General features: G+C 47.7%; 1 protein-coding gene across 2 annotated transcripts in view; it reads right to left on the reverse strand.

Annotated features, from left to right (window-relative positions):
• Positions 1-14,085, reverse strand: part of LOC118228451 (zeta-sarcoglycan-like) — a 164,573-nt gene that overhangs the window by 64,232 nt on the left and 86,256 nt on the right. For both annotated transcript variants that reach the window (XM_035419974.1, XM_035419975.1), the window contains exon 2: positions 3,001-3,195. In XM_035419974.1, coding sequence (XP_035275865.1) covers positions 3,001-3,195 — 195 coding nt within the window. The remainder of the gene's footprint in view (positions 1-3,000; positions 3,196-14,085) is intronic.

Consider the following 14,085-nt stretch of genomic DNA (forward strand, 5'->3'; position numbering starts at 1 on the left):
TGCACGCACACACACGCATGCATGCGCACACATACACACACACTCACACACGCAAACACACACATGCACACACCCACACACACACACACAAATATGCATACACATATACGCACACAGACATGTCGATGCACACACACGCACAATGCATGCACATTCACACACGTGGACACTCACAGACAGACATACACACGCGTGCACGCACACACGCAGGCAAGCTTCTGCACAGAACTGAACCGAGGACTTGATCCAGTTACGATCGGCTGTTTCTCGCAGGTAGTGATTCATTTCGCCTGCTCAACAGCGGCGTGGGATAAAAGAGGCCGCGGAAACGCACGGTACCTGATAGAGGCCTTTCCGCCGGTCCTGATAATAAATGGAAGAATGTCTATTTTTAAACCCCGTTCTCAGGCTGCTCCAAAGAAGCCATTAACCATTTGAGGCAGAACCAATTCTCCCTTTTGAGGTCTTTTCTCCGCGTGACATCATTTTTTCACGTCAGCCACAATGCACAAGGAAAAGCGGAGCCTCGCGCTGCATACAGAAGAAGGGTGGATTTGAGGGGAGAATTCTCCATCACTGTTCAGGCTCACAGACGCGCCCTTCTTCTCATTACTTCACAGCACTGACAGCACCCTGTCCATTCTAGTGTGTTCCGGAGCACTGACAGTGCCCTGTTCATTGCAGTGTCTCACAGTACTGACACAGCACCCGTTTCATTATTTCACATCGCTGACACAGCACCCCTGTTCATTCTAGAGTGTTCCACAGCACTGACAAAGCATCTTGTTCATTCTAGAGTGCATCACATCACTGACACAGCACCCTGTTCATTCTGGAGTGTTCCACAGCACTGACACACCATCCTTTTCAATCCAGTGCATGTCAAACCACCTGCTTGCGCTGCTTCAAGACTAAATTTAGTCACTGATTTAAAGACAGCTTTAAGTTCCCTAGCCCAACCTCGTATAAAAACACAACAATATCTGATGCGGAGGACAGGCCATACAGCCCATCTCGGTCCACCTTTTACCTGTAATTTGGAGAGCATCCAGCACTGCACTGACCCCGGCCTCGTACAGCCCAAGGATTTTTTGCTTCTCTTTAAACATGACCGGCCTGTCCTCTTCTTCTTCTACCTGGTGAGCCATTCCATTCATTAAAACTACGGGGGGCGGGGCCCTGATGCTATCAGAGCAACAATGCTTTCGTGTGCGCCGCAGGGCTATAGACAGCCGTCACTCAGGGCGTCTGCGCGTACGCGCCACGCCCGTCGCCCCGGAGACGACCGCGTCGGGAAGGCGGCGGGGAGCGGAACACCCGCCGCACAGAGCGTTCCGTCTCTTTTACAGGCCCTCACACGCCACTCATCGATCGAGTAGCGACCGCGATGAACTTCCGCGGCTTCCTCGACGCCACGTGCCGACTTCCTTTTTCTACTCCCCTCGGACATTTCACTCGACGACAAAAGAACGATCGTGATTTTGTCCCAAAAAAAAGCAACTCACGCTGCTCCGTGGAAGAAGCGCACGCGGCGAATGTGTCCTGTCGAACTAGCACCACATTTCTGTGTGTAACATTGCCTATTCCGTACAGTGGCCCGTGGTTTATTATCCACATTGCTCTTTGTATTTTACACTCTGCGTGTGCTACCGGACATGTGACATTAACATATAAATTATCATTTTTATCCTTTGTGTGAGGTTTGCAATGTGAGTGAAACCTGGTTTTATTTTCCCCTAAATTAAGAAAATGAAAGGTTTAGTAACACGAAATGCATGTGCTATCTGTGTGTGTGTGTGTGTGTGTGTGTGTGTGTGTGCATCCACTGATGGGCCATTAACTAAAACATTTCCTTTATTCCTCTCTGATCTGCTGATTGTGCTTTGTTCTCATCTATGGACAAACCTGCAGCATAGACTGATTCTGGGTCAGATCTGATGCAATAAGAGCTTCTAATGCTGGTATTAATACACACAAGGGATTTTAACAGAAGGCTGCTAATATGGAAGATCTACTGGGAGATGGCCATGGGGTGAACGTGTTAAAAATTCCCCTGCAGTCGGGCAGAAGGCCAGAGACTGCGTAGTCTCTCCAGGGAATGGGTTTGACCGGCTTGAAGTTGAAAGTGTGATGCATTCGCCTTCCTGCCACTTTAGACACATGTCCAAACCGCTATTTATGGAAAAGCGGGGTAACAGGCCGGGTCATGTGATCACATTCTTTTACATACATATTGCTTGGATCTGCCTACTGGGAAATTCTAAGGCACTTCAATTCAATCTGAACTCAATGCACTTCAAACAATGAAATTACCAGAAAGCAATTTATTTCAGATGACTTGTCTATGATGTTTTTTTTTTTTGTTTTTTGTTTTTTTGATTTAGTCGTTCTTTGCAGAGTGAGTTTGGTCATCTCTGAAATACATGTAGAAAAAATAGATACATTTAAGAATAAAATAAAAATATGAGTGATAAGACTCATTTCTGACCTGAAATTTAATGGAAATTTAATGGCACTCTGGTCAGATTGAATCTTGCCAACAGGTTTTTTTTTCCCACCTCCATATGTTTTAACAACAGGAAGCTGTCTACTCTCATGTGAGAAACCCAGCCAATCATTATAAAAAAGGGACCTTCCTCATCAGGGTGACATTTGTATTCATGCATTTCCTTTAATATAGCTGGAGTCTTATTAAAGTTATTCAGGCTCTGTTATGCATCTGCCACTGTAATCTTAGAGACTCCAGGAACATCGCTGCCATGAGTGATGAGAGAACATGACTGCAGTTGCCATGGTGAATTTCATGACCGTTACCACGGTAAAGTTCATGACTGTGGCAGCACGCCCCACAATAAAGTTGCGGACCATGAATGCAGTTACCACGGTAAAGTTATAGACAATAACCTCAGTTGCCACAGTGAATTTCATGACCATGATTGCACACATCATGGTAAAGTTGTGGACCGTGACCTCAGTAACCATGGTGACATCTGCACTCACCACTGTGAAGTTCATGACCTTGAGGATCCATATGGTCAAGGCCAGGTTGACGATCATGGTGACCAGCAGCAGCAGGACGAAGAAGTAGAGGCAGCGCTTCCTCCAGCCGTATATGCCCACCGGGTAGGCCTGAGCGCAGGCCGGCCGCTGCAGGTGGTTGGGCTGGGCCGCCAGCATGTACTGCTCCTGGGTCATCTGCAGGAGAGGGCAGAGGGAGCAGAGCAATTTAATCCACAAAAGAGTCAAGACCGAGAGAGGAGGCAGGGGGGTGGGGGGGGGGGGAGAAGGGGAGGTGGAATTGCCCTATCCCATTCATTTTTCTGGAGGCTTCCTTCTAGCTTTGTTTTGTTTTGCTTTGTTTTGTTTTTCTGCTTGTCGGCTTCCCCGAGCAACAGTTTCTTACCGATGCAAATGAGGTATGAAAATAAAGGCTATTTCTAGGAGATTATGATAATATAGTACCTGATATGGATGTCGTATTTTGCTTATTTAATCACTGGTCATTATCATATGAATGCAGTAATTTTTAGAGACTTTGGTTTAATGTAAATTCATGCTAAAAAAAGAGAGCAGTTGTGTATTTTGCTGATAAGAGCAGAAGATGATGTCGGGACCACAGACTAAAAACCGTTCACAGGTTTTCCACTCACAGGTCCTGGCCCTGATGATCAAGGCTCTTCCTGATATACTGAACAGCTGGAGAAACGAGCTGTTCAATTCGAGCTCTGACCGAAGAGGTCGGCGTTACTGTGGCCCAAAGACCTCTCGTGTTGTAAACATGAGGAAGTGGATTTGAATCCTCGCCTTCCCGAGTCCCTGCCAATCACAGACTGACAAGCTCCCCGGCTCCACGTTCAAGGAAAAATTCACCCGAAAACGTGCATTTACCCTTTGCAGACAACAACACAAACACCCAGAACATGACATATGCAATACCTACTGTTTTGGTGAAGAAACACTGAACATTCCAGAACCTTCCTTGCCAAGGTAAGATGTGGGAAAAAAAACCCTGCTGAGCAGGGGATGTGTTAAAGAACAGAAGATTCACCTTTCAGGCAACCAGTCCTAAATAGGTTAGTAGTTCAGTCTGTGGGTCTATGGGGTTGTGGTTTCATACCAAGAGCCCAACATTCTAGCAACCTATTGAGTGACCTAATCCATAACATAACATAACAATGAAACCCATTCTTATACAGGATTTGACCAGGAATGTATCTCTCTTTGTATCAGTCATATTATCAGTAATACACTGTTAAAATGGAACAAGGTCTGCAAATTCTATAAGTCTCTGATCACATTTCATTCATCATCTCCTAACCTGCCGAAATTCATCTTTCTTCCAACAGGCTTAGGGGCCTCTGTAAATCCTCCATGGTCCACACGTACTGTACGACACTTAAATACTTTGAAGGATATATGTAGTTGTGCTGTGTTACTCTGTTCCAGAAGAACAGGCTCAGTTTTCTATTGAAAGCTACACTTTCTTTGCTAGTTTCTGAGGCTCTGTTTGGCCCTTTGCGCTTGTGGAGTTCCCTGACGGCCTCATTTGCCTGCTCAGCTGTTGAGTGGCTTATTTTACAACCGCTCTCAGAATAGAAAACCCATTTTTTAAATTCACACACAGCAAATTGATGGGTTATAATTTCAACACTCTCCCAATCACATCAGTGTGGGTGAGTTATTTGAAGAAGGTGGGTGTCTCAGAAGACTGGATTATTATTTGTAAAAACATTTTATCTTCTTCAAAAAAAATCTGGCATGCCACATAATCCATTTTAAATTGACAGACTGATTTTAGAAAATCCACTCAGAAGATTCCAAATAAAATTAATAAACGGCCCTGTCTGTGGGCTTTGTACATTGGGAGATACTGGTTCCTCAAGCAATCTGGGACTGTCACAGTCAGCGATTGCCATGTTTTTGGAGTTATGTGGCAGCCATATTTAGCAAAATGTTGGAGATGAATGTTTCACTATCTCCTGAGATACACATCCTGGAAAATGACTCTAAACTGAGTTTACCCTCCTGATATCTCTTCTAGCAGGACTAACCCCGAAAATAAAACCACATTGAAGGGCAGGATGGAACCTTTGAAGGTCTCTGCAGTTTGGATGAGTCACGTCTTTGATATTATTCTCTTTGAGAACACCACACCACAACTTCACTGTGCTCTAACATAGCTTATATTCAAACCCAAACACAGGGTTGGGGTTGAACAGTGTGTACTTTCTCCTTTCTCCTTCTGGTAGGGAAGGGGGCTTCATAACAGAAACAAATAATTCACAAAACATGCGCCTTCGCATTGAGCCTGGGAACCAGGGATGCTGCTCTGTGATTGGAGGTCTCCATTGCTATATACTGACCGCATCAGAATATACCAATCCAGGTAACTGAAGGGTATCCAACAGCTTCCGTGATTTGTGTCTTCGAACTGCCGTTAAACAGAACGCAGGTAGGAATCAGTTTCCCGCTGACCAGGTGTTTGGCCCCAGTGGCTGGAGGTGCCGGCGGTTTCAGCGTTTGCTATGCTCGGCACGAATCCCCCCCCTTCAGAAACCAGCTGTCCGTCAGTCAAAATCAACTCAGCCCTAGTTTCAAAGGGGAATATCACAGAGCGTGTCCAGGACAACGTGTCAAGAGTAATCTGCGAAGTGACCTGATTGATCAGGAAGGCCCAGAGCTAACGCTAACAATAATGCTAACGCTACACAAGCATGACGTGTCCTCAGAGAGCAGATCAGTGTAACTTTAGACACAGCTCGCACAGAGCAATGCCTGGGCTGATTACTGATTAATCAACCTCAGCTGTGCACGCCTGTTAGGCTGCTGTCCGTGGTCCTGAAGACCCCCCCAGGCAGCAGGATGCCCTCTCTGCTCCTCCCTCTCCCTCTATCAGCATCACAGGAGAGCAACTGAAGCAGGTTAGAGGGGGGGTGGGGTTTGCAGCGATTTCATCACAGAAAAATTGCACTTTGGGGACCTCGGACTCATTACCTCTGGGGTTGACCTGATGTGCAGAGTGCCTCCTTCAAACAGTGAACCTTGAAAGCAATCACCTTCAGAATACTCAAAGCAAAATGCAGCTCTTTGAAAACGCAGGTTGTGTTATCACATCGTCAAAAAAAAGCAGTCGGCCTGTTCTAAGCATTCACATACAGTGCAGTGTGTAAGTGCTTCTACAGTGATAAAATTGTTTGATGTTTGTCTCTGTACTCCAGTACATTAGATTTGAAATAAATGAAACAATGAATATGAGGTTAAAGTGCAGACTGACAGCTTTGGTTTGAGGTTATTTTCATTCACATTGGGAGATTTGTGTCGGAATTACAGCACTTTTCACACACAGCTCGCCCACCCCCCCATTTTAGGGGAACAAAAATAATTGGATAAATCTACATAATCTTAAAATTAGTACTCGGTTGCGAATCCTTTGCATGATGACTGCCTGAAGTCTGCGACCCATAGACAGCACCACATGTTGTGTCTTCCCTTCGTTTCCTTTCAAATGTAATGTGCTGGAACAGAACCAAAACAAAAAAATTCACCTTAGTATTCACTGTCACTGTCCACTTACGTACTGCACTGTGCATACTTTATTTAGTGTGAACTAAAGCGTTCCATTCATCTGTCCAGGAGCTTTGACTGTTCAAGACGGCGGCTTTAACTTGAAGAGGGTCTATAACATGCAGTACTTTCAAACTACACACCACTATACAAGGAGCATCTTCGATTGTCAGGTGGAATCAAGTTCGGCAGCGGCAGGACGTCTTCAGGCAATCAATCCTCACCGATACTGCTTTAATTTTCGCAATATGACATTCCTGAATGTCAACATGTACTCCGAGTTGTATTAACAAATCGATACCCTTTTAAAGGTCACCTCGGCGGTTAAAGTGATTTAACACCGCCGGAGCAACGTCGCGGATTTGCGTTAATTAAATGTTGACATTAACGGAAAAAGGGAGCCGGGCGCACCGGCTCCTGCGAAGGCGCGTCACTTAGCGGGCCTGACTGACGGCTCCCTCCCGCACATCCCCTTACGTAAGCCCTCCCGCGCGGACGGTGTATGAATCATCCCCGCTCTTCGTTTGGAGACAGTCGGGGCCTCGTGATACCTGCCTGCCTAACGCGCGGTCAAGGGCACCTTATTCTGTTTTTAGAAGGGGAGGGGTGGATAACAGAAGAAAAGAGCAATTCTTCGCCATGGTTATTTCAGGAAATACGTCTATTTGGAAAATGAGTTCAATGGAAGAAAAGGATTAGAAACACATGTACACAATTCTTTCGGCCACAGGCTTCAGCAGACTGAACCTACAGCAGCAGGAAGCGGTATCTCGATGTCACGTTTGTCTGAGCACCGATTCTGTCGCGCGTACACATAACCGGAGTGAGTCTTATTCTTATCCCTCTCTCTCTCTCTCGGAGCTGAAGGCGCAATCCTCGAAAAATCCGGACTCAGGGAAAGCGTAGTCTGCTATTTCGATATCGTCGTATCAAAGACGCGCATCCGGACCACAGCAGGGACTGTGAGCTGAATGACGCTAGCCGGGTTTCCGACCGAACGCGAACGGCGTGCAGCGGTCCCGCTCAGTGAGAGAGAGCCCCTTTAATACGGGTTCACAGCTGCGGTAATTCGGCGAGTACGTAAGAGCCCGCTCGCCCGTTCTCCGTTTCGGTTTCCCGGCCAGATGGCGGTCGCCCGTTCGGGCTCTCGCCGCCGAAGGCGTGAAAGTGAAATCCCGCGCCGAGGAGAGACGGATCCCGGAGCGCTTAAAGCCTGAGCCGCGCGGGCTCCCATGATTCCACGCGAGAGCCGCTGCTTTCAGATGCCTGGGAATTTATTCCAGCATTGTAATCTTCAAAAACCCCCCCCGCCATCTTCAGTTCGCTTCCATAACGGTTTTCCGAGACTTCCATCCCATGCAATCCACCAAGACACCCATGTAGAGACATCCCTGCATTCATTTCATTCACTTTATTAATCCGCTACTTTGGGGATAACCCCCCCAAGTCTGGCAACCCTGATAGGTCCTCCCAGCCAATACATTGTGAGCCCATCAGCCTTTGCAACCAGTGGATAAATGTGGATTGTCCAGGTGGCACTGTTTAAACTGTTTAAACACCTGTGATGCAGTGTCAATATCAGGTGAATCGTGGGATGCACTCTCACAGGTGCAGAAGAGAGGGTGGATTATTTGGGTGGTGAAGAGGTCAGCCTGGAGGGGAGAAACAAGCCAGGGAAGATGGGAGAGGGAGAAAGAAGGAGAATTTCAGTCTCTCATTCAGTTCGGGGAGATGAAAGTGTTTAGGGTGTTTTGAAAGCCACGCACAGACGCGCTCATATTTTAGGAGAAACCCGCGAACGGCTTCAAGTGAGTAGTTTCATAACAGGCATTGATCATTGCAGTACAAGCGCTGGCAAAGGAAATTACAGCCACAATGCATAAATACAGCCAGCAGGGCAGGTGGATGGGGGGGGGGTGGGGGGTTTCACAAATTCGTTCCGCTGACATAAAAGTAATTTGGATCGGGTATCGCAGCGCTGAACCCCTGTTCTGGCACGGCTTCTCCGCGAAAGCAAATCTCTGCACGGCTTTGCCACCTGTGAAATCCATGTAGAGCGCAGAACTGTCGGCTCTCCTGTGAAGGTGCCCGTTTTTCTTTTTTTTTTGGGGAAAGCTAGGCCTTATCCCAGCCACGTCCTCGCTCATAGTATCAGGAGGCTGCGGACGAGTTCTCATCTGGAGCACGGCGCTCGAGCAGGGAAGACGTGCGTCAGAGGAGCGATCCCATTGGCCGCCCGACAGCAGACAAACCGTCGAACAGACAAACCCCCCCCCCCCCCTTGTGCGGCGAGACGGGGGCAACCGAAAGCTGGGTGGGGGTCCGTGCTGCGTCCAATCCCACACTTCCGTTCGGGGCTGCTAGCCACCATTGGCCCCTTGCGTGGTCGGAATTTTGAAAGCAAGCACGCTAGCAGGACGTGCCATTCGACAGCACCTGAAAGCACTCTTTCTGAAACTAGAGCCGGACACACTTCCCAAGTCATAATGAGAGAGAAGATAAGGTTTTCACCCGGGGTAGTCACACTGACTGAGCTAGCAGACAAATACCCCCCACCATTCATGTTCTTGTTTCATCTTTTTAGTTCTTGTTTCATCTGTTTCGCGCCTTCTTCGTCCGGGGTCTCACTCAGAGCGCTTATGCCGCTAAACGCTCTCTGCCGAATCGAGTCGGCTTAAGTGGCGTCGCCCACGGCAACGGCGGCACTCTGGGATTTGAACCGGCTCCCGGTCTTTCAGCCGCCACAGCTAGAAATCCGCCTAAATCCCTTTTAACCAAAAACTGGCAGTCCAAACACAATCAAGCCACGGGAAATAGCCAGCGGACTAATGCCTCGACCACGGCCTCTGCTCCCCCCGCCTGGCTGAAGCTAAACAGGGCCGGGTTGGACACCTGGACCAATGTAGCTGCTGCTGGAAGCTGGTTCTGGTGGGCTAGCGAAGGGCAGCCATTGTAGTCATTAAAGGCACTTATCACAAAGTGTAGGTAATTCTCCAGCGTCCCCGGGGCCAAACGTCAAATTCTGGCTTTCACAGTCGGACGTCTACATCTCTGTGTTCTTCGCTAAACGAATCTTAGCTGATGTGCCGGTGTTTTTGTCGCAGAATGGCTGCCGTCCTGCACCCAGGTTGGGGCGGCATGTTTGTGGTGGTTGACATAATGCCCCCCCCCCCTTTTACTTTACTCTCCTTTGAAATCCTGTGATGAAATGCACAATTTATAAATGATTAGTAGTAGTAGTAGTAGTAGCAGTCCTAGTAGTAGTAGGATTAGTAGTAGCAGCAGCAGTAGAAGGAGTTGTAGTAGTATAGTAATAATAGCAGCAGCAGTAGGAGTAGCAGTAACAGTATAGTAACAGTAATAATAGTAGTAGTAGTGGTAGTGGTAGCAGTAGTAGTAGAAGCAGTAGTAGTATCAATAATAGCAGTAGTAGTAGCAGCAGCAGTAGTAATAGTAGTAATATAGCAGTAGTAATAGTAGCAGTAGTATTAGCATTATTATGATGAGATATAGCGGGGGCTGGCTCAGTCCTTTTTTTTGGCAGCGGCCCTCACTGCCCTTCTGGCTGAGTGGAGAGGACCCAGCGGAGCGCGGTCCCGGAGAAGACGTGTGCCAGAGCGCAGAGGGACGCTGGGCCGCGCCGGCGGCCCTCAGACAGAGCGATGACCCGCCCCCGGTGCAGAGCCCCGGCCCAATCAAGCGCGCCGTAATTTAAGAGATTTAGTTGACACGCGAGCTCCCCGTAATGGATGCTGGAAACCGAGGCGCGCCCCCCCCGCTCACCCCAAAAAAACGCAGCCACCCTCCTGATGACTCCCGGGGCACCAGCTCTTAAATCAAAACCCTGGGCGTGAAAATGATCACCATTTTATACTCAGAGGTTCCCCCCCCCACCCCCCCACCACATGTTAGAGGAGAAAGTGGGGGAGGGGGTGGGGGGGGGGAGCAATTGTCCTCACTGCCAAGATTGCTCGGTTCCATTCCATTTTTTTTTTTTTTAAATGTATGTACTTATTTTCGCGCAGGTGATCCTCCTGGGCCTCAGGAAGGCCCCAGTGCCGGCTTATTTCCAGCGTAATGTATGCGCTGACTGGGAGCCAGAACTGTGGAAGTTAATTAGAATGTAATTTAGAGCTGTGGAGCCCGAGCGCGGCGGGGGGGGGGGGGGGGGCTCCCGACAAACAGTTCAGGAGGTCGGAGCTTTGGCTAAATTAGCCACCCGGGACACCCTTCCACCGGAAGGGTCCCAGGGATTTTACGTCGAAACTCTCGCTCGCCCCGTTGCCAAACATCGCGTATGGGAGGGCCTCACAAGGACCCTTCTCCGTTCTGCACCCGTGCAAAAACGCACGAACGTTCCACAAAAACAGAGGCAGAGGAAGCTGGGTTCCTACAGACTGCTGGCGTCCTCGACCAGGAGACATTGTACGCAGTGAAATGTTCAGTGTCAATTCAACTGTTAACAGATAACATTGCGTCCCACATTCCAGAGTTGTGTGTTAAGAGCTGAATTAACACTGTTAGAGCTGAGTGAAGAACACTGTGCAGGACCTCAGGGCAATACGATGGAATGTGGAGTACCAACTGAATGTATAATACATATTGTATATGTACCATGTGTTGTGTGATTGCTATTGAATGCATATTGTCTACTGTGGTGGTTCCCAGTTCATCCCTAATTTGGCACACTTGATTCTAGTAACTAAGCAGCTCAATGAGATCTTTAGCTCTTGAAAGTGGTGTGCTTTGCTTTGGGTTGCATTACAAACCTAAAAGACGGTAGATCTCCCCAGAACAGGGTTGTGGATACCACTGGTCTACCGTGTTAGCACGGTCTGTATGTATTCCGTTGTCCTTTTTTTCTCCCACTATGACTACTGAGTGTATGCTTGTGCTGCTGGCTGCAACCAGGCAACCAAAAAACAAACCTAGTGCCATCATCCTGTTCAAAAGCTGAATGGCCTTTATAAACAGGGACTGACTACAACAACGATCTCTGTGCCAAATGTACAAAATCCGGGGGGGAGACAGAGGCGATACAGTTTCCAGAATAGCTTTTCAACTTCCGATTAAATGTGTTTTTTTATATATAAGTCAAAGTTCAACAACAACGGATAGATAAAACACCTGACAGCCAGAAAAAACACCCTGCACTTTCGGTATAAAAACCAGGTGATTTAGTTCCGCCTTTCTGGAAAAGGCCAGATGTATGGATTTCCAATTCCCGGCCCTGAATGAGTGGTAAATAATCGTTCCAAGTATTTCTACAGACAAGGCCTGCCCTGTACCCACTTGGCACAGCACGGCAGTATTTCTCCAATCTCTTTATCCTATCCAACGTCCATAACCGCAATTAAGTCTGCCCACGTATTGATGACCTTGAATGGACCCTTCATCTCCAAGGCCAAAAAAATTTTCAAATGATGACAAGGGGAGCGGGGGGTGGGGCTGGGGGGGGGGGGGGGGGGCGGGCAGAGCTCTAATCTGAAAGAGGACAAATCGATGGGGACAGTGTTGCGTTGGGGGGGGGGATGGTGCGGATCTGGCTCAACGCCATGGGAACGACTGACCCAGGATTCCGTCCTCAAAAGGCAGCTTTTCCACATCTCCTGCATTCAATCCAAACATTCCGCTAATATAATGAAAGAATCCTGCAACCCACTTTAATACAGCCAGATTTTTAGCCAAGTCAGCTAAATCTAGGACATTACCATCCTCAGTGGTCCACCTGCACAGAAAAATGTCTAAAATTCTTACTGAGTACATATGGCCTCAGTTGGACTCTGGACTGTGTCAGTTCACTGGTCATTTTACTGTGTGTCAACAGCCAATCAAAAATCTGCATTCTGCCGAATGGTCTCTCACGCTTATAATTCCAACCTCTTTTACTCGCCTCATTACTCACACAGGGTGTTTTCATTTTTCACGATGAGTGGATGAAGGAGGAGATAAACCACAACACAGGCAGCCAGCCTCGACGAGCGCTTGAACTTTAATTCTATTTCAGTCTCTGGATCACGGATCTTTGGGCAAGACAGCACATTCGCAGCAAGCTTTTAAATTAACTCGAGAGGAATGAAATTATGCAAGAGTCGTGCCGTGTGTCTTTCCTCGCTCGGTTTATGTTCACGTGGTGAACGCGATGCCTAAAAGCGCATGTTGTTGTTTTTTTTGTTTTTCAATTTCACAGATCTCCAGGTCTGTAAATTTGCCAGCCGTCGTCACTGACGCCATTTCGCTGCGCCTCTGTCACACAGTCATCTCCCGCGACCCGTAAAAAAAAAAAAAAAAAATTTTTTTTAAAAGGTGAAAATGAATACAGTAACGGGGGCGCGCCTCCGCGTCAGTTTCTCCAATTCTCACCGTTTTCGACTCGGCAGGTTTGTGACCCGCAGAGGTGGGACTTCCCCATTACGTTTTACAAGTGACCTGAATCACACCGAGCCCGGCACTCATTTTCAGCTCTGAAAGATTTAGAGCCTCCCTAATGAGAGCGGAAACTTACCCTCTCCCGCACCTCACCTTCGGAATAACAGCCCAATTTATACTTTCAGACCAGACATCTAAGACCCAGCGTGCCCCCTCGCTATACCTGCCTGGAGACTGAACCTGCCCTCCTATGGCAGAACACGCCGCGTAACAAGCGTGGACCCACATCCCGATAAAAGTGAGTTTCAGCCCGCCCTTCGTTACGCTCGCTAAATTATTTATTTATCTTTTCTTTTTTTATATATAATAAAATCAATATGGATGAGTTATCCCAGAGCTGATGGGCTGGGTCAAAAGCTATTTTTTTTTCCTACCAATTTCTCACGCAGTATGCAGGCCTGTGGAAGTGGTGGGGAGGGTTTCAGACACGCCCACCGAGGGCCCCGCTCTCCATCAAAGAGCCGATTCCCAGGACAACGCGACAGCCGAACACGAGCCGGATCCTTTCACGCTAATCCCAAACGGCCTGCGGTTCTCCACACGGCTTCAACATTCAATACAGGCGGCGGAAAAGCATGAAAACAAGCTTCTTCTTTTTTTTTTTTTACTCTAGGTATTATACACTGGCATTGTGCCGTTGTGTATGTGCAGCCAGATTTGTACCGGAAGGCACTGGTTTGAATGGGGACCTAAAAATAAGCACTTAATCTGACCCGCTTCTGTAAATACACGGCTGCGTGAATACATATTACATTAAAAATGTGATGCAGTGTATTTTTCTCTATGAGAAAGGCTGTTAAAGAATGAAATGTTTTAACTACGCCACAATTCAGCACAGCTCCACATTCCTACAATGTACAGTGCAGAATGTCGAGCAATCCAACATCATAGAAATGCGTCTTGTTCTACAGGAGGCCCAGATTAACTCTAATACAGCCAGGCTACAGACATGCACACGACGGACCCAGCACAGAAAAGGACCGACAGGTTCACAAGAAGACAAGCAGAGAAGATTCCATTTAGTCATGTGCCTCGTCCGCAGTCCAACAGGACTTTGGGGACTGTAAATAGATGATGTACTGAAAACTATTG

This window comes from Anguilla anguilla, chromosome 5 (genome assembly GCF_013347855.1).
Source record: "Anguilla anguilla isolate fAngAng1 chromosome 5, fAngAng1.pri, whole genome shotgun sequence".
Lineage (NCBI taxonomy): Eukaryota > Metazoa > Chordata > Actinopteri > Anguilliformes > Anguillidae > Anguilla > Anguilla anguilla.